The sequence below is a fragment of the Amblyomma mixtum genome, chromosome 9, assembly GCF_055824585.1.
Source record: "Amblyomma mixtum isolate Tamu chromosome 9, ASM5582458v1, whole genome shotgun sequence".
NCBI lineage: Eukaryota > Metazoa > Arthropoda > Arachnida > Ixodida > Ixodidae > Amblyomma > Amblyomma mixtum.
The window spans coordinates 69,918,096-69,939,645 of NC_143020.1; the positions used below are offsets into that span (position 1 = coordinate 69,918,096).

At 49.7% G+C, this 21,550-nt stretch overlaps 2 protein-coding genes across 2 annotated transcripts; both read right to left on the reverse strand.

Moving 5' to 3' along the window:
* Nucleotides 1–211: 211 nt before the first annotated feature.
* On the reverse strand, nucleotides 212–5,941 carry LOC149329595 (TNF receptor-associated factor 6-like). The gene is made up of 2 exons (XM_089560318.1): nucleotides 5,588–5,941; nucleotides 212–1,552 (listed from the first exon to the last, which is right to left on the reverse strand). The coding sequence occupies exons 1-2, from the start codon at nucleotides 5,855–5,857 to the stop codon at nucleotides 440–442; spliced, it is 1,383 nt and encodes a 460-aa protein (XP_089416444.1). The 5' UTR covers nucleotides 5,858–5,941; the 3' UTR covers nucleotides 212–439.
* A 7,859-nt stretch (nucleotides 5,942–13,800) lies between these two features.
* Nucleotides 13,801–20,048, reverse strand: LOC149329596 (uncharacterized). Its single transcript, XM_089560319.1, has 2 exons — nucleotides 18,474–20,048; nucleotides 13,801–15,150 (listed from the first exon to the last, which is right to left on the reverse strand). Exons 1-2 carry the CDS (start codon nucleotides 18,741–18,743, stop codon nucleotides 14,041–14,043), a joined length of 1,380 nt encoding a protein of 459 aa, XP_089416445.1. The 5' UTR covers nucleotides 18,744–20,048; the 3' UTR covers nucleotides 13,801–14,040.
* Nucleotides 20,049–21,550: the final 1,502 nt, after the last annotated feature.

Consider the following 21,550-nt stretch of genomic DNA (forward strand, 5'->3'; position numbering starts at 1 on the left):
TGCACTGACATCGCACAGTGTTCTGACACAAAGGGCACCCGCCGCAAGACAACGTCGGGAGCTAAAAGCATTTCAAACTTAATAAACCGTTGAAATTGCGTTGTGGAGACAATCTGCACCGTAAGGGGATCAAATCCTCCCCAGTGGAGAAATTAACGCGGTTTTAGGAATGGCGCATTCTTTTACTCCGCATAAAACAGGGACACTCTCGTTCAAACAAATCTTTTATTCTTTGCTACAGTGTATTGTTGCCAAGAAGGATGCAAAAATAACTGTTCCGTTTAACTTAGAATTACTGGCACACATCTGGTAAAAAAAAATCAATTTTCATGCAAATTTTGCTGAGAAAGCCTTAATGGATAGCGCATACACACCAACATTGATTCAACTGATGCAGCTCAAATTGCGCTCCAGCCCCATCAAACCTCTCTTCTGTCATTTATGGAAGTAACTCCCATTTTACGCGAAGCTGCTCGTCTTCCAAGTAGCCGTCGTTAATGAGGTCACTGAGATTAAGCGGCGACGGAATGAAACCAGTGGGTGGGTTACTTGACGATGTTGGTCTTTTGTAGTAGGCACGACCGCGAGAAGTTTTCACCTCGCACATGCGTTCTTGGCCTTGTTCGGGATGCATCACGCTCATCCTGATCTTTTGCTCGAATGGCCACTGAACAACGTCGTCCATGTCGCCCTTGTTTAGGCGGATCCACGGACAAAGTGTCACCGCTTCACTGTTGTTCGTGAACTTGACTCCAGGTGATATGCAGTAGCCACGTAAATACACCTTCTCGTTCTCGTACACCGCGTATCCATCCTCGAGAGCTTTCTTTTGAAGGGTTTTCACATCTTTTACAAAAAACACGCACTGTGAAATGTTCAATTCTGAATGTCTCAAAATGAGTTTGATGTGACCAATAGCCAACTCAGCGTTTTCGTTCCCTCTAGTGTTGCCTGTTTCGACGGCAGTTGCAACCTTCAAAAATTGGTCTCGTATTTCATTTGCCAAAAGAGCCAGTTCATCTTTCATTGTCTTCTCCAGTCTCCTAACGCTTCCAGAAAGGTTGGCTGCATCGACGCTTGCGGACAAGAACTCGATTTGCTTGTTGGACGCGTTGATTTCACACATGACTTGGGCCAAACTATCATTGCTTTGCTTGGTTCCATCCGCTAGTTCTTGTCTCAGGGTTTCTTTTGAACTGTTTATGCCATGAGAGATTTCGTTGAGTCGATCACCATGTGCCCTGATGCCACCGACGATTTCGCCCAGGAATTCCTTCATCTCGCTCGCCTGTTTTTCTAGTCCTCCACGGAAAACAGTTAAAAATTCCTGTTCGTCCTTCGATCTGGATTGTTGTTCGGAATCTGGTGCCAGAGCAGTAACCGAGTCACAGAAACCCGATTTCAGGTGTGCAATTACACCGCAACACAGAATGGTGGCGGAGCACTTGGGACATCGAACGGTGTGGTGTCCGCATTCACGCTGGAAATGCTGGGCGATCCCTGAAGCAGCCGTCACGTGCTTGCACCCGCTTTCTTGGTTCCAACACTTCACCTGAAAACAAAGCATTGTATATACTGAGTCTTAGTTATGCTTTAAAAGGCAGCTGAATAGGTCTTAGAATCCAACGAGTTTAAACGAGCCCAATGTGTGCACTTGCAGATAAAGCATGCGAAATCTGTTTGCACTAGCATTTGAAATACTGACGCAATTGCCGACTAAAGCGGGGTCGGCTTTCGGGCTTTTGTGCAGCGCAAAGCGACAGGAAAAATGCCGCAATGATGACGTCACTTACGGTGGGGCTAAGCTTCCAGTTATGAAGCGGTTGTTTCAATAAGAAAACGAATGGCGTCGAAGGGGAAGCTCACGAAGCGTTGTTTGGCGATATCGAAAGACGCACGGCCGCATGCAGACGAAGGCAGCGGACATCTGAAATTTCGGCAACAGTGACGTCACCACCAGTTTTCTCTTACTGCTCCAGCGTAGTGAGGGGAAGCCTGAACATCGTCGAAGTTTTAATCGGCGATTACGTCACCGTTTTAAACGCTAGCGCGAAACTACTTTGCATCCTTTACCTAGAACCTTCATAGATTCGAATTCTAGAATAGCCTCGAATTCTCAAAAAACCATTACACCTTTCATTTAAGAAACTACTCCTGGACCTTCCTTTTGTAAACAAACATTAATGCAGAAACGAAAAAAAAACGCGTACATATTCAGAAAATAGCCAAGATATCCAATTTTCTGTATCCTGATGCCTTGCCTCACACTAATAATTTCACGTCTGGATGGATGGATGGATGGATGGATAGGAGCGCCCCCTTTGAAACGGGGTGGTGGCAATTGCCACCATGCTCAGCTTTTCTTTATTTATTATTCTACACACGTCTACACAGGTCCCGTGGCGCCATCTACCAGCGCGGCCAGTAACCAGCTCTAGTCGTTCTGATCACCCTCAGGGTGGAGCTTCGCACAATTTGCTTGGCTGGGGTTGAACACGGTTAGAGAATACTCTCACACACTAAAATTCTCTCTCTCTCTCTCTCTCTGTAGATGGCAGACGTAAATATAGACTAAACCTCGTTGTAAGGCAGGGCCTTGTCTTGACCACACGCAACCTCGGTCCAGAGCGTCGCTCGGGTGGGAGAGGGCAACGTAACGGACCACTACATTTCGCCGCCCTCGCTATTTTCGACGGGTTCCCATGTTAAGGAACCCCAGGTGGTCGAAATTATACCGGAGACCTCCACTGCGGCACTTCTTTCTCTCTTTCTTCTCTCAGTCCCTCCTTGATCTCTTCCCTTAAGGCGCGGCTCAGGTGTCCACCGAGATGCGAGACAGATACTGCGCCATTATCTTTCCTCGGAAACCAATTTTCAATCAATTTTCAATCTCAAGCTTCTGGGCTATAGCCGTGAAAACTACCATGCGCGCAGCGATTCCGCCCTCCCGTGCTCGTTATCGCCGCCGCGAAGGTCATCGACACTGTTAGCCAATATAGAAAAAAAAAATTCTCTGTGGCTTAGCTTGGTTAAGCCGGGTAATTGCGAAACCAATATCCGTACCTACGCCATGGTTCAGCTGGTAATGTAGCTGGTGGTGGTGCTTGTGGTTAGACTTGTGGTGATGCATCGGTTATACAACCCAGTCCAATCCAATGTAATCTACTCTAATCTAATGTAATCTAATCTAATCCAATCCAGTCCAACCCAATCTAATGGAATCAAGGTCAAATGAAGGTCAATGGTGGTCACCGCCGCGGCACGGCAAAGGCGTGAAAGTGCAAGTAGTATTGCTTTCACAATAAAACGATATAATCAGTTATATGCTTTGTGTACCCCAGAGGGGCTGCTCCTCGGAAACGTAGCGCTCAGTAACAGAGAGTACAACCAATATTACCAAGGCGCGTGGCCTGAGAAACAAAATAAACCGAAGATGGAGCAGCAGATGGCATGCCGGAGTCATATATGGGCGATGCGGTGGACACTCGTCGCGTTAGCGAGGCTCGCGGTAAACAAGATCCAATTGAGCTTTGTCATTACTTTAGGCCTCCGTATCGATAAAAGTTTTTCACCACCGCCGAGCGAGCGAGACGCCGATAGGGGGCGCAGGCAGACCGAGGAACGGCGGACGACGAAGTGCTCACAGCGACGACTGCGTGCAAAAGGCGAACCTTCAACTTAGGGAAGTCCCGTCTCGTGCGAGGCTCGGGCTAGGAGGGCCACTCTGGTGCGAGAGTGTAGGAAACATCAGCACGAGGCAGCAGGCACTCAACACAGAATGTATTGAGGCCAAAACGTCACTGCTCTCTGGGAACCCATTGCCGGCTCTTAAAGACGTGAAACGACAATAGCTGTTACGACTTCCCAGCCCCCGTCCTCACCAGGGATTTTGTTGTCATGCCAAGGTACTGTCGCGATCACAATATTGCGGGACGTGGGAAAGCGTGGCGAAACTGCATTCCGCGCCACCTAACGTCGCACTCCCGCTCGTTCTTTCCTCGCAAGCATCTCTCCTACGGTTCGCACGGCGGACGTAGAACGGAACCGGCGCCAGGTGCCGCTTAAATATCCGGCTAGCGTTGGCTCCAGCCGCTGAGAAGGGCGAAACAGATAGTTGCCGCTTTTCGCGAAGCAGCCACTTGCGTAAAGGGGAAGGGACCCGCAGTGGCGTGTTCTTTGTTTTACTGCGTTCGCACTATGAATGTCACTTCCCCAAAACGGCGACTTCTGAAGCTTCCATCCCCCCTCCCCCCGCGATCAACTACAACCAGTAAGCACCGCCGAGGCCAAGTTCACGGGGCATTAGCTTCGCAGAGTGCAGGACACGCGTGACACACCTGAGGGAATTGTTGCCGAACATCGTTATATTTTTCCACTTTCTGTTTAACGTAATCGCATTTTTCGCGGAAGGCTTGGTATACCAACGCTCCTCGCAATCATAAGCACTTGGTCATCCCGGCATTCGGAGCCGTGTGGCCCGTTCGTTCAGCGCTTGGCCGTTGAAAATTGGTGGTCACGCCTGCGAGGAGGCCGATAATAAACAGAAAACGTAAGTGCACGCTTCCTCTTCTTTACCAAGAGTCGCTGCGCCGCGAAAGGTAACCCGCGATCTGCTTCACCCATCAGCGGCTTAGGCAGATGCTTGCCAGATACCGATGCGGCGCCTGGGGCCGGCTGTTAGCTACGTATACGGCGCGCGTGAGGTAGGAGTGACGGCACAGAGATGCCTGCAAGGGGCGAAAGAGCGCCGATGTGCCGTCCGGTGGCGCAGAACGCAGTTAGGTGGCGCAGAACGCTTTCCCACGTCCCGCAATATTGTGATCGCGACAGTACATTACGCGATCATTGACGGGATATTTTCTCGGTAAAACCACATACGGAGTTGCCTTTGCATAGCAGTGATTGACTGTTTGTTGTTTTAAACTGAAATAGCCTGCCCTCTTTCCCGGCACTGGCTGCTCACATGCATCATCATCAGCCTGACTACGCCCACTGCAGGGCAAAGACCTCTACCATGTCTCCCCAATTAACCCTGTCCTTCGCCAGTTGCGGCCACCGTATCCCCGCAAACTTCTTAATCTCATCCGCCCACCTAACTCTCTGCCGCCCCCTGCTACGCTTGCCTTCTCTTGGAATCCACTCCATGACCCTTAAGGACCAGCGGTTATTTTGCCTTTGCATTACATGCTCTGCCCAAGCCCATTTCTTCCTCTTGGTTTCAACTAGGATGTCAGTAACTCGCGTTTGTTCCCTCACCCACTCCGCCCGCTTCCATTCTGTTAACGTCCTATTCACATTACTAATTCCTTGTTTCTGTGATATTTTTATTGTGCATTGCAAGCGTTCTCTACCATGTAGTCAGTTTTGAGCAATCTTTTCCTCTATGAGAAAACGAGTTGCCCGTGCCGCTGAGAGACACCTCGATACCCTTGCATGTAATCTAAATGTGAGAAGTAAGGCCCCCCCGGCATAGGCATTTCATTTTCGATATGCTACCATACCAACGATGTCCACTAAGCACGCAGTAAGGGTGTCCGTGTAACTGTGTAATATCAATACAAAAACGCTCACTTCCGCCCTTGCTTACCTGTCTTTTGAGCAGCTCCTCGACTGAGAATTCCCTCCATTCGATGTCCTCGTCCTCGCACTCGTAGCCGTCGAAAGGACAGATGTGTAGGCTTTCTTTGGCGCACTGTTCGTAGCAGCAGTTGCATAGCATGTGCCCGCACGGGAGCAGCGCGGACTTCGGGCGCACCAAACCACACCCACCGCACACCCTGTTCGGTGGAAGAGGCTTCACAAAGCACAAGGGCTTCCAGTCGAGCTCCGCTGAAAATCCGACCAGCGTGTACTGCATGCTTCCAAGCACCGTACGCGGCTACCTGCAACTGAAAGAATCCCAGCCCAAGCGGGCCCCTCGCAAGGCCCTCTCTTATCTTTGCAACCCGTCGCTGGTTGTCAAGGCGGCAGTCGCGGACGTATCTCCTCCATCTCGATTTGCGCGTGACGCGGCGATAGAAAGTTATCTGTGAATTATCAGTTCTGCCGGTGCTATACCGCTTTGTATCCTGTTTCCTTTCGTAATTCTTCATGCCCGTTTTTTGTAGCTGGGCTACACTGGCCGAGGTTGAGCAGTTTCGCGTGGCTCCTGGAGAGCCGTGCTGCGCAAGGAGCAAATGACGTCACTACGCGCAGCTGGCGTGCCTCGCCCTATGCACTCGCCTTCCTTTCCTTAAAATGATCGGAGTGTATAACATCGACAACGCCAACGTCAATAACTCAACGAACGCCGATGGCCTATGGGTGGTGGTGGTGGAAAACATTTATTTACACATGCACTACTGGAGGTATTGCATGAGCTGACTCAGAGGGGGCCAGCCCTTACAAGTACTAGGTGGAGGTCCCTAGTTCGGGACCCCAGTGGCGTCGGCCGCCGCCCGGATGCGCGCGGCCTATGGGTTCAGCGCCGCGTTTCTGGCACAACCTTGTCAATGCCTGCACCCCACATCTCTCTCTCATCACCCCACGTACCTATAAGCGCGATTCAGGCGTCCACTGACCCAGGGAGTCATTATGCGCACTTCCTTTCCTTAAAATGATAGGAGTGTAAAACGTTGTCAACGCCAACGAACACAATGAACGCCGACGTCCTGTGGCTTCAGCGCCGCGTTTCTGGCACAACCTTGTATATGCCCGCAGCCCACATCTCTCTCTCATCACCCCACGTACCTATAAGCGCGATTCAGGCGTCCACTGACCCAGGGAGTCATTACGCACACTTCCTTTCCTTAAAATGATCGGAGTGTAGAGCGTTGCCAACGCCAACGCCAATGAATACAATGAACGCCGATGGCCTATGGCTTCAGCGCCACGTTTATGGCACAACGTTGTCAATGCCAACGCGTGCAGCGCACATCTGTCACTACCGCCATGTGGCTTAAAGCACGGCTGAGGTGTCCACTGTTCCAAGAGGGCAGTTAACGTCTTCCCTCTGGTTCAGGTGTCCACCGAGATGTGGACACCTCGCCCTCACCTCACACTGCGTATGTCCTGGAATAGCACAGCTAAGCCACTGCCAGTTTTTCAAAGCACAATTCTAGAGTGTCAGCACAATGAAGCCAAAAACAATGTTTACAGTCTCTCTGCTTCTTTCGGTACTGGCGCCGAGAGGTAGTTAATGGCAACGCTAGTAGCTGTATACTTGTACCCATTAAAGGAAGTTCAGTGAACTCGGCATTGAGCTTTTTTTTCATCGTGTACATCGGTAATCACATATGCTCAAAGGATTCCCATTTTAAATATTTTCGCGGATTAGAAGGATGCGGAGCAGATGGAGTTGGCGGCCATCTTTAACTTATTCGCGCAAACTTTCGTAATTCATATTGTTGGCGAATCGTTACAACCTAAAGTGGCACGTAATAATTCCCAATAAACTAAACTATTGAACATAGCATAAGGGTAGCCTTTATGTCTGCCTCCTAGGCATTTGTACATGCCTGAATAAAATACTTTCACTTGAATTCCTTTCTTTTACGCGCACAGAAAGACGACACAATAAGACAAGGTAGACGTCCTGTCTACCTTGTCTTATTGTGTCGTCTTTCTGTGCGCATAAAAGAAATCTGAGTATGAACCAACTAGCCCCACAACGCATATTACTGGATTAACTTTCACTTGACTTGAACTGCTGAAACTGCGTGGTTAAAATTTCGCTATAACTGTATAGGTCCAAGGACCCGTTATCCAGAAAATCCGCCTTCAGCGTTGTACGAGCAAAAGCTCTGGCAGGTGGGCCACCTAGGTCACGTGACACTGCGGCGTCATCACAACCTGCACACGATGGCAGGTGGCAGTTAGTGATTTTTCGCTCGGGAAGAGCAACCTGCGCCGCACAAGGACCGCCGCTGGGAGCACCTGCGATCGCAGGATAGTGGCTACCCACGGATGTATGAATGTAAAGAAGAGAATGAAATTCTGGATATATGGGCATTAACCCATTACGCTATCGCGTCATAGACTTAACGCGGAGTTAAAGTTCTTCCTCAAATTTTTGCAGCGAAAGCTACATTGGCCACGAACTTGCGATTTCGCAGTGGCGGTGCTCCGAGGAGGCACAGAGACCGACCTTGAGCTGTTGCCTAGCAACCGCCGCAGCTGGCAGACGCCGCGCGCTCGCCGCACCATCTGGCGTGACGTCACACCGCGCGCCTCGCCGTGGAGCCGCCGCCGTTTGCTATGAAGTCACACCGCGTGCCTCGTCGTTGTGCTGGCCTCCGCTGGCTTCGCCAGCTGTGTCTTGCGCTATGTATATCCTGGCATAGCCAAGCTAAGCCATTGCCAATTTTTGACACCTGCCGTGGTATCTTTCGGCTGCTTGAGCTTAATGACGTTTTCGGCCATTTCGATGGAGGTGAAATGTAGACGGCCGTGTACTATACGATTGCAGTGCCCCTACAAAGCCCCAGTTGGTCTAATTTAATCAGGAGCCCTCCATTACAGCTCTCTCAGAGCAAATGTTCAGCTTTCGAATGTTAAAGACGCCGCCACGGTGGCTCAGTGGTTATGGTGCTGGGCTGCTGACCCGAAAGACGCGGGTTCGATCCTGGCCGCGGCGGTCGCATTTCGATGGAAGCGAAATGCTAGAGGCTCGTGTGCTGTGCGATGTCAGTGCCCGTTGAAAAACCCCGGGTGGTCGAAATTATCCGGAGCCCTCCACTACGGCGTCCATCATTGCCTGAGTCGATTTGAGAGACTAAATCGCTTACACCATGCAATAAATGTTAAACCCCTCATACCATAACATACCGTTTCTTTTTATGTGGCAACATAAAGAGCTCATGGGGCCGTCTGCTGCAAAGTGAAGTGCTGATGAATAAAAAAATCTCTGCCTCTCCCGTAAACGAGAGTAGAGTAAGCATGAAATGTTTACGGGCCTAATGTCATCTCGGTGGACACCCGAACCGCACCGTACAGGAAGGAAGGAACGCCACCATCCGTTCGGCGCGATGCCTTGCCCTTTGAACGCAGCGCTTCTCCCCCGGATCACGTACGACAACGAAGTGCAACATGGCATTTATGTGCTTTTTGCATGCGTTATTAGAAATCGGAAATTATAATTCCGTGCATTATCAAACCCACAGCTCCACTGATATCTTGATAAACATTGAGAAGGCACTGGCAGCAGTTATTTTTTGTCTCGTTTGGAGACCAACCGGCGCTTGCATGCCGGTCGCGTAGGAGAGCTTAGAGAGTCTCGTTAAATCTCGTTAAGTCTCGTACGGTGCCCGGATGTTCTCGTTTTAGAGCCCGGATGACTGGAATTCAGTGCCCGGATGATGGCTCTCGGTCTCGGCGTGACGTCACCACACTGCCGACAACGGGAGCTAAAAGCATTTCATGCTTAAAATGTTTTCAGAGACTATACTGGCGTTTTTCAAAAACACCATTCTTGGAGGTTTGGGTACCTTTTTCTCGGGACCCATAGGTAATAAGAAAACAAAATTTTTCACCGATGGTAATTAATGGCATTTGCAAAACTGGAACGAGAATCAATAGCCTAGATGCATTTCTATTTTTCTTACAACCATTCATATGTGGCAGTTTTATCGCAACGACAAATATAAAAACAACAAATATAGTGTTTGTTAGAAGCGCATAATTTTAATTCAACTTGCGTAAAGCTTTGGTTGCTAATTTCGTACAAAGTTTCTACACTCTGTGGACAGTACATTTTTAAGAAAAAGGCACATTACTAGAAAAATCAAAACAAAATAAAAATACTAAACAACTTTAAAACTAGTTTAGAGCTGTGATGCAGGCTGCGTCTATCTTTTATATTCCTAGCAAAATTTTATACCCATAGGTTTTATTACAACTGCTGCACACCCAACTTTTAAAACTCATTTTCAAAGTCTCACCCCACCTTGCTTTATTGAATGTAAACGCTGAAATGTGTGTCGCCCTGGATAATCAGGGCAATGCAGCGCCGACATAGAACAGCGAGGCACTTCCGCCCTTGGAGTCATCTGGTGCTTTGAGCCCGTTTGTCAGCATGCCGTGATAACAACGTTCACGCCGTGATAGCAACGTTCAGAAAGGACCACAATGAAACATTTAATATTGGAAATTGGCCCAATATTGGAATATCAGAATATTGGCCCAACACTGGAAATGTAATGGCAGAGGTCGGTCATACCAAGGACCACAGTGAAGCCATCCATTTCCGGTATTGGGTCCCATGCACAATATGTATTCTTTGTTCCCCTGATGCCTTTGTATGTGAAGGGGCCGAGGGCTCGTCAAGCCTTGCTGGCTTTTTTCCTCGGCCCTTTTCATCGTTTTGATGAATAAATCTCTATTATTATTATTACCTGGGGATCCCCCATTACCCATTACCCCATTACCTTGCGCTACCTGGGGATCGTCTTTATATCATACGCAATCGCTATCGGCATGTGCAAACTGATGTGGGGCACAAAGTGCTGAAGATTGTTATCCCAGGAACGCCATGCGACAGGCTAGCACTACGATTATGAAACTCATTCACGGACCTTTATTCGCCGCCAGCACCCCGGAGCGTGCTATCGGCTACTGATATAGTTGAGCATGTTGGAGCCGGGCGTCCCTTCGCCCTTCGAAGAGCAGCAGTTGTTGCTAGGGGCGTATGCGTGACGTAACGCGTAAAGTGCGTTGTGATTGCGAACAAATTCGGTGTTGTTTTCCACGCCAAACAAATTGAGCAAGCTTCCAACTTCACTGAAACGCGGGACAGATAAGGATAGAGCCACATGCACTCAGTACGTGCCGTGCAAGGATATCTCTCATGCGCGTATCTATACTCCGTTTCATACATAGCAGGCAACGCTGCGGAGGTTGCTGAAGTAGGAGGTCCGCGAAACTATATTACTCCGCCACGTATCATTCGTTCTTCTCGAAACTCCGGTCATTGTTTGGACGAATACAAACAGCGGTATAAAACGATGTGGTAGCATTGAAAATGACAGTTGAAGCTGTGAGGCACTCAGTGTTCGGGCTCTCTGGCCATAGTTTTCACGAAGAGTGAACTACTTTTTGGGCGCGGATTGAGTAGGGCCGATTCGACCTACCAGCCGCGTATCATACCGCCACGTGCACTTTTTTCTTCTCGAAATCTCGACGAGTCGCAGGGCGAAAATGTGGCAAGAGGTAAAACGAAGTCAAGGAGGTGCCAGTCACGGCACTTAATATTTGTCGCTACGAAATATGTTTGCGTTCGCATTGGTTGTGTGGCGAACTATTTTTTGCGTGCGGACTTAGCCTGCGCGAACAGGCGCGCTAGCTTTGGCAGCGTTGCCTGCTATGTATGAAACGGAGTATAAGATGGCCATAGCGTTGCTAGAACTAGCTTCACCGCCCCGTCAGCAGAGACCTCAATGGCGGTTGCAGGAACTTAGACATCGGTTTGGATCCGACCGCTTCATATGCAAACATTTTCTTCGGAGAAAATCAGCCGCAATGCATGGGTCTTGAGCGATGCCATTTTTATTTTCTTCCGAGTTAACCAGCCAAGTCATATTGTCACGATCTATAGCATGAAGACAAGGAGTTTGCAAATAACAAAAGTACTTCGTGTCTACTAGAGACTGCGCTGTCAAGCGCTGTTCATTACGAGGCTCTTTGTTCTCCACCTCGCCTATCACGGCTTAGTTGCTGCATTGCGAAGTTTTCGGCTGGAGTAGTAGTGAACGAAAGTGTGTTGCTTTGGAAGAAGTCACTGCAAGCACAAGAGTTAAGCGAGCTAGCTCGTGCGTTGTTTTTTTTTTTTCTTAGAGTGCAGCTCTTTTGGCGGCCGTTCCTGCGTTTCGCGGCGTCGCCGTTGCCCGTCGTAACCAGCTCCGCAGCTAGGGTGCCTCGATGCCAGCGCTGCGCCGACGGTGGCGCTGGCATCGAGGCACCCTACTCCGCAGCCGGGGCAGCGCGCTGCTCTAGCTGCGCGCGCTCCTGGCGCCGTTTCTCTGGTACGCCCAAGCCGAAACGCATAGCCGCCGCCTTTAGCCACTGCGTGTTAGTGCAGTGTTTCTGTTAGTGGACTGTTTCTTGAAGAAGGAGTGTGTGTGAAAAATAACAAGTTGTCTGTAATTGTACATACATATCTTGCTCGAATTCTTTGCCTCAGCCTATCGAAAAGCTGAAACAGCTGAGGAGCTGCGCTCAAATTAAGCATTAGGAAGTAACATAATCGGCGGCAATCTTTTCTAATGCAATGCATTTTCTGTGAAAATCAGCCATTTCCTTTTAGCAGTCTACGAAAGCTTGCCAGGATGCAAGGGACCAGGTACAGTGAAAACAAACACGTGCGTAAAATTAATGTCTTCAAATAGCCGATAACTCCCTGAAAGAGCAACGGAAACCTAGTTGGCTCATGTCTGTCTCTGCTGCCGTCATTTCAAGGTGCTCACCGAAACACTTACCGACGAAAAAACAAATGGCTGTGGCTCAGCACGGCTGGTTATACGTAGCGAAAGGGAACTGAACCAATGGCCGATGTCCACGCGGAGACGTTGGCAGCATCCGCTGCCCTTTCCCGCTGCCTCTCCAGACGTACCTCCCGTTCTTCATCGGTTTCATCAACTGTACGAGCCCGCTTTCGCGACTTATCTCTAGCCAACGGGGCTTCGTGACGTTGTCTGTCGTAGGGATCGCTAGAAGCAGCCTCCAATGCTTAGTCGAAGAACTCGTCCAGGTGACAGTTTCTGTCTCCATGTCTCTGCGGTGTCTAGGCGGCGAGCGCTGGCCTTTATTCAGCAAGAGTGAATCACGTGGTTAGTCATGTGACACATTTGGCGAGAGCGAGCGGTCGGCACAGCGGCGGAACGAGCGGTGACAGCTGCCACAGGTCAAGTGGTATAACGACAAAGCCACGTCTGCGGCGAGCCTCCATTAGAGGTCAAATCCAGGCGTCATTTGACCTTCAGCTTTGCATGCGATCGTTAGAGGAAATAATGTAAGCATGGAATGCACTGCAGGAAAGGCGAACCGTAAACAAGGCTGGCTCATAGACGTTGATAGCCGCACGCGAGTCTTGGGGAGCGTCGCTAATCAGCCGCTAATCAGCCACACACACTCGACACAGCGCATGCGCACAGCTGTTGCAGCTCTGTTTCGCCGGCAGCAGCAGCTGCTCCGCACCACGTGACCAACCGGCTCATGGCCACGGAGCTCAAGGGGTGCCACGCTGAAGGCTCGAAGAGCTGGCGTAGTGTAGCTCTCGCTACGGAACAACAAATTACAGCGTACTACTGGCCGTGCTGATAAATGGCGGCACGAGACTTTTGTTCTGGTATAGTGTTCTAGACGGTAGTCCGAGAGCTCGCAGGTATTACGTAATGATGACAACTCACGCGGCGCTGTTGCCTAGCTTATCAAACGACACCAGGGCTACTACGCTTGCGCCTTGCGGGTTGCAAGGAGAAACTTTGGCTACTCCGCGCCGAGCGATTGCTTCGCCTGCCACGGGACCAAGAAGATGCTGGTATTGACGCATGCGCCGCTCCGGCGAAAGCGTAACACGCAGCACCAGGTGGCGAAAGCTTCGCCAAGGTTCGTTTAGGTCAGCCGCCATGTTCTCTGTACTGGCCCAAAGGGCACCCTCCGCAAGACAACGTCGGGAGCTGAAAGCATTTCATACTTAATAAACCGTTGAAATTGCGCTGTGGAGACAATTTGCACCGTAAGGGAAGCAAATCCTCCGCAGTGGAAAAATTAACGTGGTTTTAGGAATGGCGCATTCTTTTACTCCGGAAAAAACAGGGACACTCTTGTTCAAACAAATGCTTTATTCTTTGAAAAAGTGTATTGTTGCCAAGAAGGACGCAGACATAGCTGTATTGTTGAACTTAGGATTACCGGCACACAGTTGGTAAAAAAGAAAATTATTTTTCATGAAAACTTTGCTAAGAAAGCCTTATTGGATACCACCGCTACGCACAGCAACATTGATTCAACTGATGCAGCTCAAATTGTGCTCCAGCCCCATCAAACCTCTCTTCTGTCAAGCACCATTTATGGAAGTAACTCCCATTTTACACGAAGCTGCTCGTCTTCCACGTAACCGTCGTTAATGAGGTCATTGAGATTAAGCGACGAAGGGAAAGAAATGGGTCCGTTACTTGACGATGTTGGTCTCTTGTAGTTCTCAAAACAACGAGAAGTTTTCCCCTCGCACGTGCGTTCTTCGCCTTCTTTGGGATGCATCACGCTCATCCTGATCTTTTGCTCGAATGGCCACTGAACATCGTCGTCCATGTCGCCCTTGTTTAGGCGCATCCGCGGGGAAAGTATCACCGCTTCACTGTTATTTCTGAACAAGACCCCAGGTGTTATGCAGTAGCCACGCAAATACACCTTCTCGTTCTCGTACACAGCGTATCGATCCTCGAGAGCTTTCTTTTGAAGGGTTCTCACATCTTTTACAAAAAACACGCACTGTGAAATGCTCAATTCTGAATGTCTCAAAATGAGTTTGATGTGACCAATAGCCACCTCAGCGTTTTCGTTCCCTCTAGTGTTGCCTGTTTCGACGGCGGTTGCAACCTTCAAAAATTGGTCTCGTATTTCATTTGCCAAAAGAGCCAGTTCATCTTTCATTGCTTTCTCCAGTCTCCTAATGCTTCCAGAAAGGTTTGCTGCATCGACGCTTGCGGACAAGAACTCGATTTGCTTGTTGGACGCGTTGATTTCACACATGACTTGGGCCAAACTTTCATTGCTTTGCTTGGTTCCATCCGCTAGTTCTTGTCTCAGGGTTTCTTTTGAACTGTTTATGCCATGAGAGATTTCGTTGAGTCGATCGCCATGTGCCCTAATGCCACCGACGATTTCCCCCAGGAATTCCTTCATCTCGCTCGCCTGTTTTTCTAGTCCTGCCCGGAAAACGGTTAGAAATGCCTGTTCGTTCTTCGATCTGGATTGTTGTTCGGATTCTGGTACCAGAGCCGTAACCGAGTCGCAGAATCCTGATTTCAGGTGCGCGATTGCACCGCAACACAGAATGGTGGCGGAGCACTTGGGACATCGAACGGTGTGGTGTCCGCATTCACGCTGGAAATGCTGGGCGATCCCTGAAGCAGCCGTCACGTGCTTGCACCCGCTTTCTTGGTTCCAACACTTCACCTGAAAACAAAGCATTGTACATACTGAGTCTTAGTTATGCTTTAAAATGCAGCTGAATAGGTCTTAGAATCCAACGAGTTTAAACGAGCCCAATGTGTGCACTTGCAGGTAACGCATGCGAAATCTTTTCACTAGCATTTCAAATGCTGACGTAATTGCCGACTAAAGCGGGGTCGGCTTTCGGGCTTTTGTGCAGTGCAAAGCGACAGGAAGAACGCTGCAATGATGACGTCACTTACGGTGGGGATAAGCTTCCAGTTAAGAAGTGGTTATTTCAATAAGAAAACGAATGGCGTCGAAGGGGAAGCTTACGAAGTGTTGTTTGGCGACACCGAAAGACGCACGGCCGCATGCAGACGAAGGCAGCGGACATCTGAAATTTCGGCAACAATGACGTCACCACGAGTTTTCCCGCACTCCTCTAGTGTAGTGAGGGGAAACCTCAACATCGTCGCAGTTTTAATCGGTGATTACGTCACTATTTTGAACGCTAGCGCAAAACTACTTTGCATGCTTTACCTAAAGCTTCATAGATTCGAATTCTAGAGTAGCCTCGAATTCTCAAAACACCATTACACCTTTCATTTAAGGAACTACTCCTGGACCTTCCTTTTGTAAACAGACATTAATGCAGAAACGAAAAAAAAACGCGTACATATTCAGAAAATAGCCAAGATATCCAATTTTCTGTATCCTGACGCCTTGCCTCGCACTGATAATTTCACGTCGACACAGGTCCCGTGGCGCCATCTACCAGCGCGGCCAGTAACCAGCTCTAGTCGTTCTGATCACCCTCAGGGTGGAGCTTCGCACATTTTGCTTAGCTGGGGTTGAACACGGTTAAAGAATACTCTCGCACTAAAATGCTCTCTCTCTCTCTCTCTCTCTCTCTCTCTCTCTCTCTCTCTGTAGATGGCAGACGTAAATATAGACTAAACCTCGTTGTCAGGCACGGCCTTGTCTTGACCACACGCAACCTCGGTCCAAAGCGTCGCTCGGGTGGGAGAGGGCAACGTAACGGACCACTACATTTCGTCGCCCTCGCTTTTTTCGACGGGTTCCCATGTTAAGGAACCCCAGGTGGTCTAAATTATACCGGAGACCTCCACTGCGGCACTTCTTTCTCTCTTTCTTCTCTCAGTCCCTCCTTGATCACTTCCCTTAAGGCGCGGCTCAGGTGTCCACCGAGATGCAAGACAGATACTGCGCCATTACCTTTCCTCGGAAACCAATTTTCAATCAATTTTCAATCTCAAGCTTCTGGGCTATAGCCGTGAAAACTACCATGCGCGCAGCGATTCCGCCCCCCGCGCTCGTTATAGCAGCCGCGAAGGTCATCGACACTGTTAGCCAATATAGAAAAAAAAAATTCGCTGTCGCTTAGCTTGGTTAAGCCTGGAAATTGCGAAACCAATATCCGTCCCTACGCCATGGTACAGCTGGTAGAGTAGCTGGTGGTGGTGTTTGTGGTTAGACTTGTGGTGATGCATCGGTTATACAATCCAAACCAATCCAATCCAATGCAACCCAATTCAATTCAATCCACTCCAATCCAATCCAATGTAATCTACTCTAATCTAATGTAATCTAATCTAATCCAATTCAGTCCAATCCAATCTAATGCAATCAAGGTCAAATGAAGGTCAATGGTGGTCACCGCCGCGGCACGGCAAAGGCGTGAAAGTGCAATTAGTATTGCTTTCGCAATAAAACGATATAATCAGTTCTATGCTTTGGGCCGCAGCGGTGGCTCAGTGGTTATGGTGCTCGGCTGATGACCCTAAAGACGCGGGTTCGATCCCGGCCGCGGCGGTTGAATTTCTTTGCAGGAGAAATTCTAGAGGCCCGTGTACTGTGCGATGTCAGTGCACGTTAAAGAACCCCAGGTGGTCGAAATTTCCGGAGCCCTCCACTACGGCGTCTCTCATAGCCTCAGTCGCTTTGGGACGTTAAACCCCATAAACCAACCAACCAACCAACCAGCTTTGTGTAGCCCCGAGGGGCTGCACCTCGGGGAAACGTACCGCTCAGTAACAGGGAGTACAACCAATATTCCCAAGGCGCGTGGCCTGAGAAACAAAATAAACCGAAGATGGCGCAGCATATGGCATGCCGCTATCATATATGGGCGATGCGGAGGACACTCGTCGCGTTCGCGAGGCTCGCGGTCAACAAGATCCAATTGTGCTTTGTCTTTACTTTAGGCCTTCGTATCGATAAAAGCTTTTCAACAGCGCCGAGCGAGCGAGACGCCGATAGGTGGCGCAGGCAGACCGAGGAACGGCGGACGACGAAGTGCTCGCAGCGGCGACTGCGTGCAGAAGGCGAACCTTCAACTTCGGCAAATCCCCTCTGGGGCGCGGTTCGGGCTAGGAAGGCCACGCTGGTGCGAGAGCGTAGGAAAGATCAGCACGAAGCAGCAAGCACTCAACACAAAATGCATGGAGGGAAAACCTCACTGCTGTCTGGGAACACCTTCCCGGCTCCTAAAGACGTGAAAGACGATAGCTGTTACGACTTCCCAGCCCCCGTCAACACCAAGAATTCTGTTGTCATGCCAAGGCACAGTACGCGATCGCTGACGGGATATTTTCTCAGTAAAACCGCATACGGAGTTGCCTTTGCATAGCAATGATTGACAGTTTGTTGTTTTAAACTGAAATAGCCTGCTCTCTTTCCTGGCATTGGCTATTCACATTCATAATCATCAGCCTGACTACGCCCACTGCAGGGCAAAGGCCTCTCATGTCTCTCCAATCAACCCTGTCCTTTGCCAGTTGCGGCCACCGTATCCCCACAAACTTCTTAATTAATCTCATCCGCCCACCTAACTTTCTGCCTCCCCCTGCTACGCTTGCCTTCTCTTGGAATCCCCTCCGTTACCCTTAAGGACCAGCGGTTATCTTGCCTTCGCATTACATGCCCTGCCCAAGCCCATTTCTTCCTCTTGATTTCAACTAGGATGTCAGTAACCCGCGTTTGTTCCCTCACCCACTCCGCCCGCTTCCGATCTCTTAACGTTCTATTCACATTACTAATTCCTTATTTTTGCGGTATTTTTATTGTGTATTGTAAGTGTTCTCTACCATGTGGTCAGTTTTGAGCAATCTTTTCCTCTATGAGAAAACAAGTTGCAGGTGCCGCTGAGAGGCACCTCGATACCCTTGCACCTTAATCTAAATGTGAGAAATAAGGCCACCCCGACATAGGCACTTCATTTTCGATATGCTACCATACCAACGCTGTCTACTAAGCACGCAGTAAGGGTGTCCGTGTAACGGTGTAATATCAATACAAAAGCGCCCAGTTCCGCCCTTGCTTACCTGTCTTTTGAGCAGCTCCTCGACTGAGAATTCCCTCCATTCGATGTCCTCGTCCTCGCAATCGTAGCCGTCGAAAGGACAGACGTGTATGCTTTCTTTGGCGCACTGTTCGTAGCAGCAGTCGCAGAGTGCGTGCCCGCACGGGAGCAGCGCGGACTTCGGGCGCACCAAACCGCACCCACCGCACACCCTGTTCGGTGGAAGAGGCTTCACAAAGCACAGGGGCTTCCAGTCGAGCTCCGTTGAAAATCCGACAAGCGTGTACTGCATGCTTCCAAGCACCGTTCGCGGCAACCTGCAACTGAAGGAATCCCAGCGCGAGCGGGCCCCGCGCAAGGCTCGCTCTTATTTTTGCAACCCGTCGCTGGTTATCAAGGCGGCAGTCGCGGACGTATCTCCTCCATCTCGGTCTGCACGTGACGCGGCGACAGAAAGTTATCTGTGCATTATCAGTTCTGCCGGTGCTATACCGCTTTGTATCCTGTTTCCTTTCGTAATTCTTCATGCCCGTTTTTTGTAGCTGGGCTACACTGGTCGAGGTTGAGCAGTTTCGCGTGGCTCCTGGAGAGCCGTGCTGCGCAAGGAGCAAGTGACGTCACTACGCGCAGCTGGCGTGCCTCGCCCTGTGCACTCGCCTTCCTTTCCCTAAAATGATCGGAGTGTATAACGTCGGCAACGCCAACGCCAATAACTCAACGAACGCCGATGGCCTATGGGTTCAGCGCCGCGTTTCTGGCACAACCTTGTCAATGCCTGCAGCCCACGTACATACCTATAAGCACGATTCAGGCGTCCACTGAGCCAGGGAGTCATTATGCGCAGTTCTGTCATTAAAATGATCGGAATGTAAAACGTTGTCAACGCCAACGAACACAATGAACGCCGACGGCCTATGGCTTCAGCGCCGCGTTTATGACACAACGTTGTCAGTGCCAACGCGTGCAGCGCACATCTGTCACTACCGCCACGTAGCTTAAAGCATGGTTGAGGTGCACTGTTCCAAGAGGGCAGTTAACGTCTTCCCTCTGGTTCAGGTGTCCACCGAGATGTGGACACCTCGTCCCTACCTTACACTGCGTACATCCTGGCATAACAGAGCTAAGCCACTGCCAATTTTTCAAAGCACAATTCTAGATTGTGAGCACAGTGAAGCGAAAAACAATGTTGACAGTCTCTCTGCTGCTGTCGGTATTTGCGCCGAGAGGTAGTTAATGGCAACGCTAGTAGCTCTATACTTGTACCCATTAAAGGAAGTTCAGTGAACTCGGCATTGAGTTTTTTTTTTTTTTTCATCGTGTGCATCGGTAATCACATATACTCAAAGGTTTCCCCGTTTTAAATATTTCCGCTAATTAGAAGGATGCGGAGCAGCTGGAGTTGGCGGCCATCTCTACATTATTCGCGCAAACTTTCGTAATTCATATTGTTGGCGAATCGTTACAACGTAAAGTGGAACGTAATAATTCCCAATAAACTAAACTATTGAACATAGCATAAGGGTAGCCTTTATGTCTGCCTCCTAGGCATTTGTACATGCCTGAATAAAATACTTTCACTTGAATTCCTTTCTTTTACGCGCACAGAAAGACGACACAATAAGACAAGGTAGACGTTCTGTCTACCTTGTCTTATTGTGTCGTCTTTCTGTGCGCATAAAAGAAATCTGAGTATGAACCAACTAGCCCCACAACGCATATTACTGGATTAACTTTCACTTGACTTGAACTGCTGAAACTGCGTGGTTAAAACTTCGCTATAACTGCATAGGTTCAAGGCCCCGTTATCCAGAAAATCCGCCTTCAGCGTTGTACGAGCAAAAGCTCTGGCAGGTGGGCCACCTAGGTCACGTGACACTGCGGCGTCATCACAACCTGCACACGATGGCAGGTGGCAGTTAGTGATTTTTCGCTCGGGAAGAGCAACCTGCGCCGCACAAGGACCGCCGCTGGGAGCACCTGCCATCGCAGGATAGTGGCTACCCACGGATGTATGAATGTAAAGAAGAGAATGAAATTCTGGATATATGGGCATTAACCCATTACGCTATCGCGTCATAGACTTAACGCGGAGTTAAAGTTCTTCCTCAAATTTTTGCAGCGAAAGCTACATTGGCCACGAACTTGCGATTTCGCTGTGGCGGTGCTCCGAGGAGGCACAGAGACCGACCTTGAGCTGTTGCCTAGCAACCGCCGCAGCTGGCAGACGCCGCGCGCTCGCCGCACCATCTGGCGTGACGTCACACCGCGGAGCCGCCGCTGTTTGCTATGACGTCACACCACGTGCCTCGTCGTTGTGCTGGCCTCCGCTGGCTTCGCCAGCTGTGTCTTGCGCTATGTATATCCTGGCATAGCCAAGCTAAGCCATTCCCAATTTTTGACACCTGCCGTGATGTCGTTCGGCTGCTTGAGCTTAATGACGCTTTCGGCCATTTCGATGGAGGTGAAATGTAGACGGCCGTGTACTATACGATTGCAGTGCCCCTGCAAAGCCCCAGTTGGTCTAATTTAATCAAGAGCCCTCCACTACAGCTCTCTCAGAGCAAATGTTCAGCTTTCGAATGTTAAAGACGCCGCCACGGTGGCTCAGTGGTTATGGTGCTCGGCTGCTGACCCGAAAGACGCGGGTTCGATCCCGGCCGCGGCGGTCGCATTTCGATGCAAGCGAAATGTTAGAGGCTCGTGCGCTGTGCTATGTCAGTGCCCGTTGAAGAACCCCGGGCGGTTGAAATTATCTGGAGCCCTCCACTACGGCGTCCATCATAGCCTGAGTCGATTTGAGACGTTAAATCGCTTAAACCAACCAATGTTAAACCCCTCATACCATAACATACCGTTTCTTTTTATGCGGCAACATAAAGAGTTCATGGAGCCGTCTGGCGGTGTATGTCAAACCTTGCCCGATTCCAAGAGCTATGCGAAGCATTATAAAACCGTTAAGCTGCTTTCGCGGCGTCAGTGTTGTCTCTTGTCACACATGGTCGGTGTATGTGATAAGGTGCGTAACTAAGCACGAAACGTGATTCGTGGTCATGACAAACGTGTCATGTCATTTGACGGCACATACCCTGTGGTGTCGCC

Coding starts and splice junctions, on each gene's coding strand:
- LOC149329595 (XM_089560318.1), bottom strand. CDS start 5,857: ATGCAGTACACGCTGGTCGGATTTTCAGCGGAGCTCGACTGGAAGCCC. Junction 1,553..5,587: donor AGGAGCTGCTCAAAAGACAG/GTAAGCAAGGGC, acceptor CTTTGTTTTCAG/GTGAAGTGTTGGAACCAAGA.
- LOC149329596 (XM_089560319.1), bottom strand. CDS start 18,743: ATGCAGTACACGCTTGTCGGATTTTCAACGGAGCTCGACTGGAAGCCC. Junction 15,151..18,473: donor AGGAGCTGCTCAAAAGACAG/GTAAGCAAGGGC, acceptor CTTTGTTTTCAG/GTGAAGTGTTGGAACCAAGA.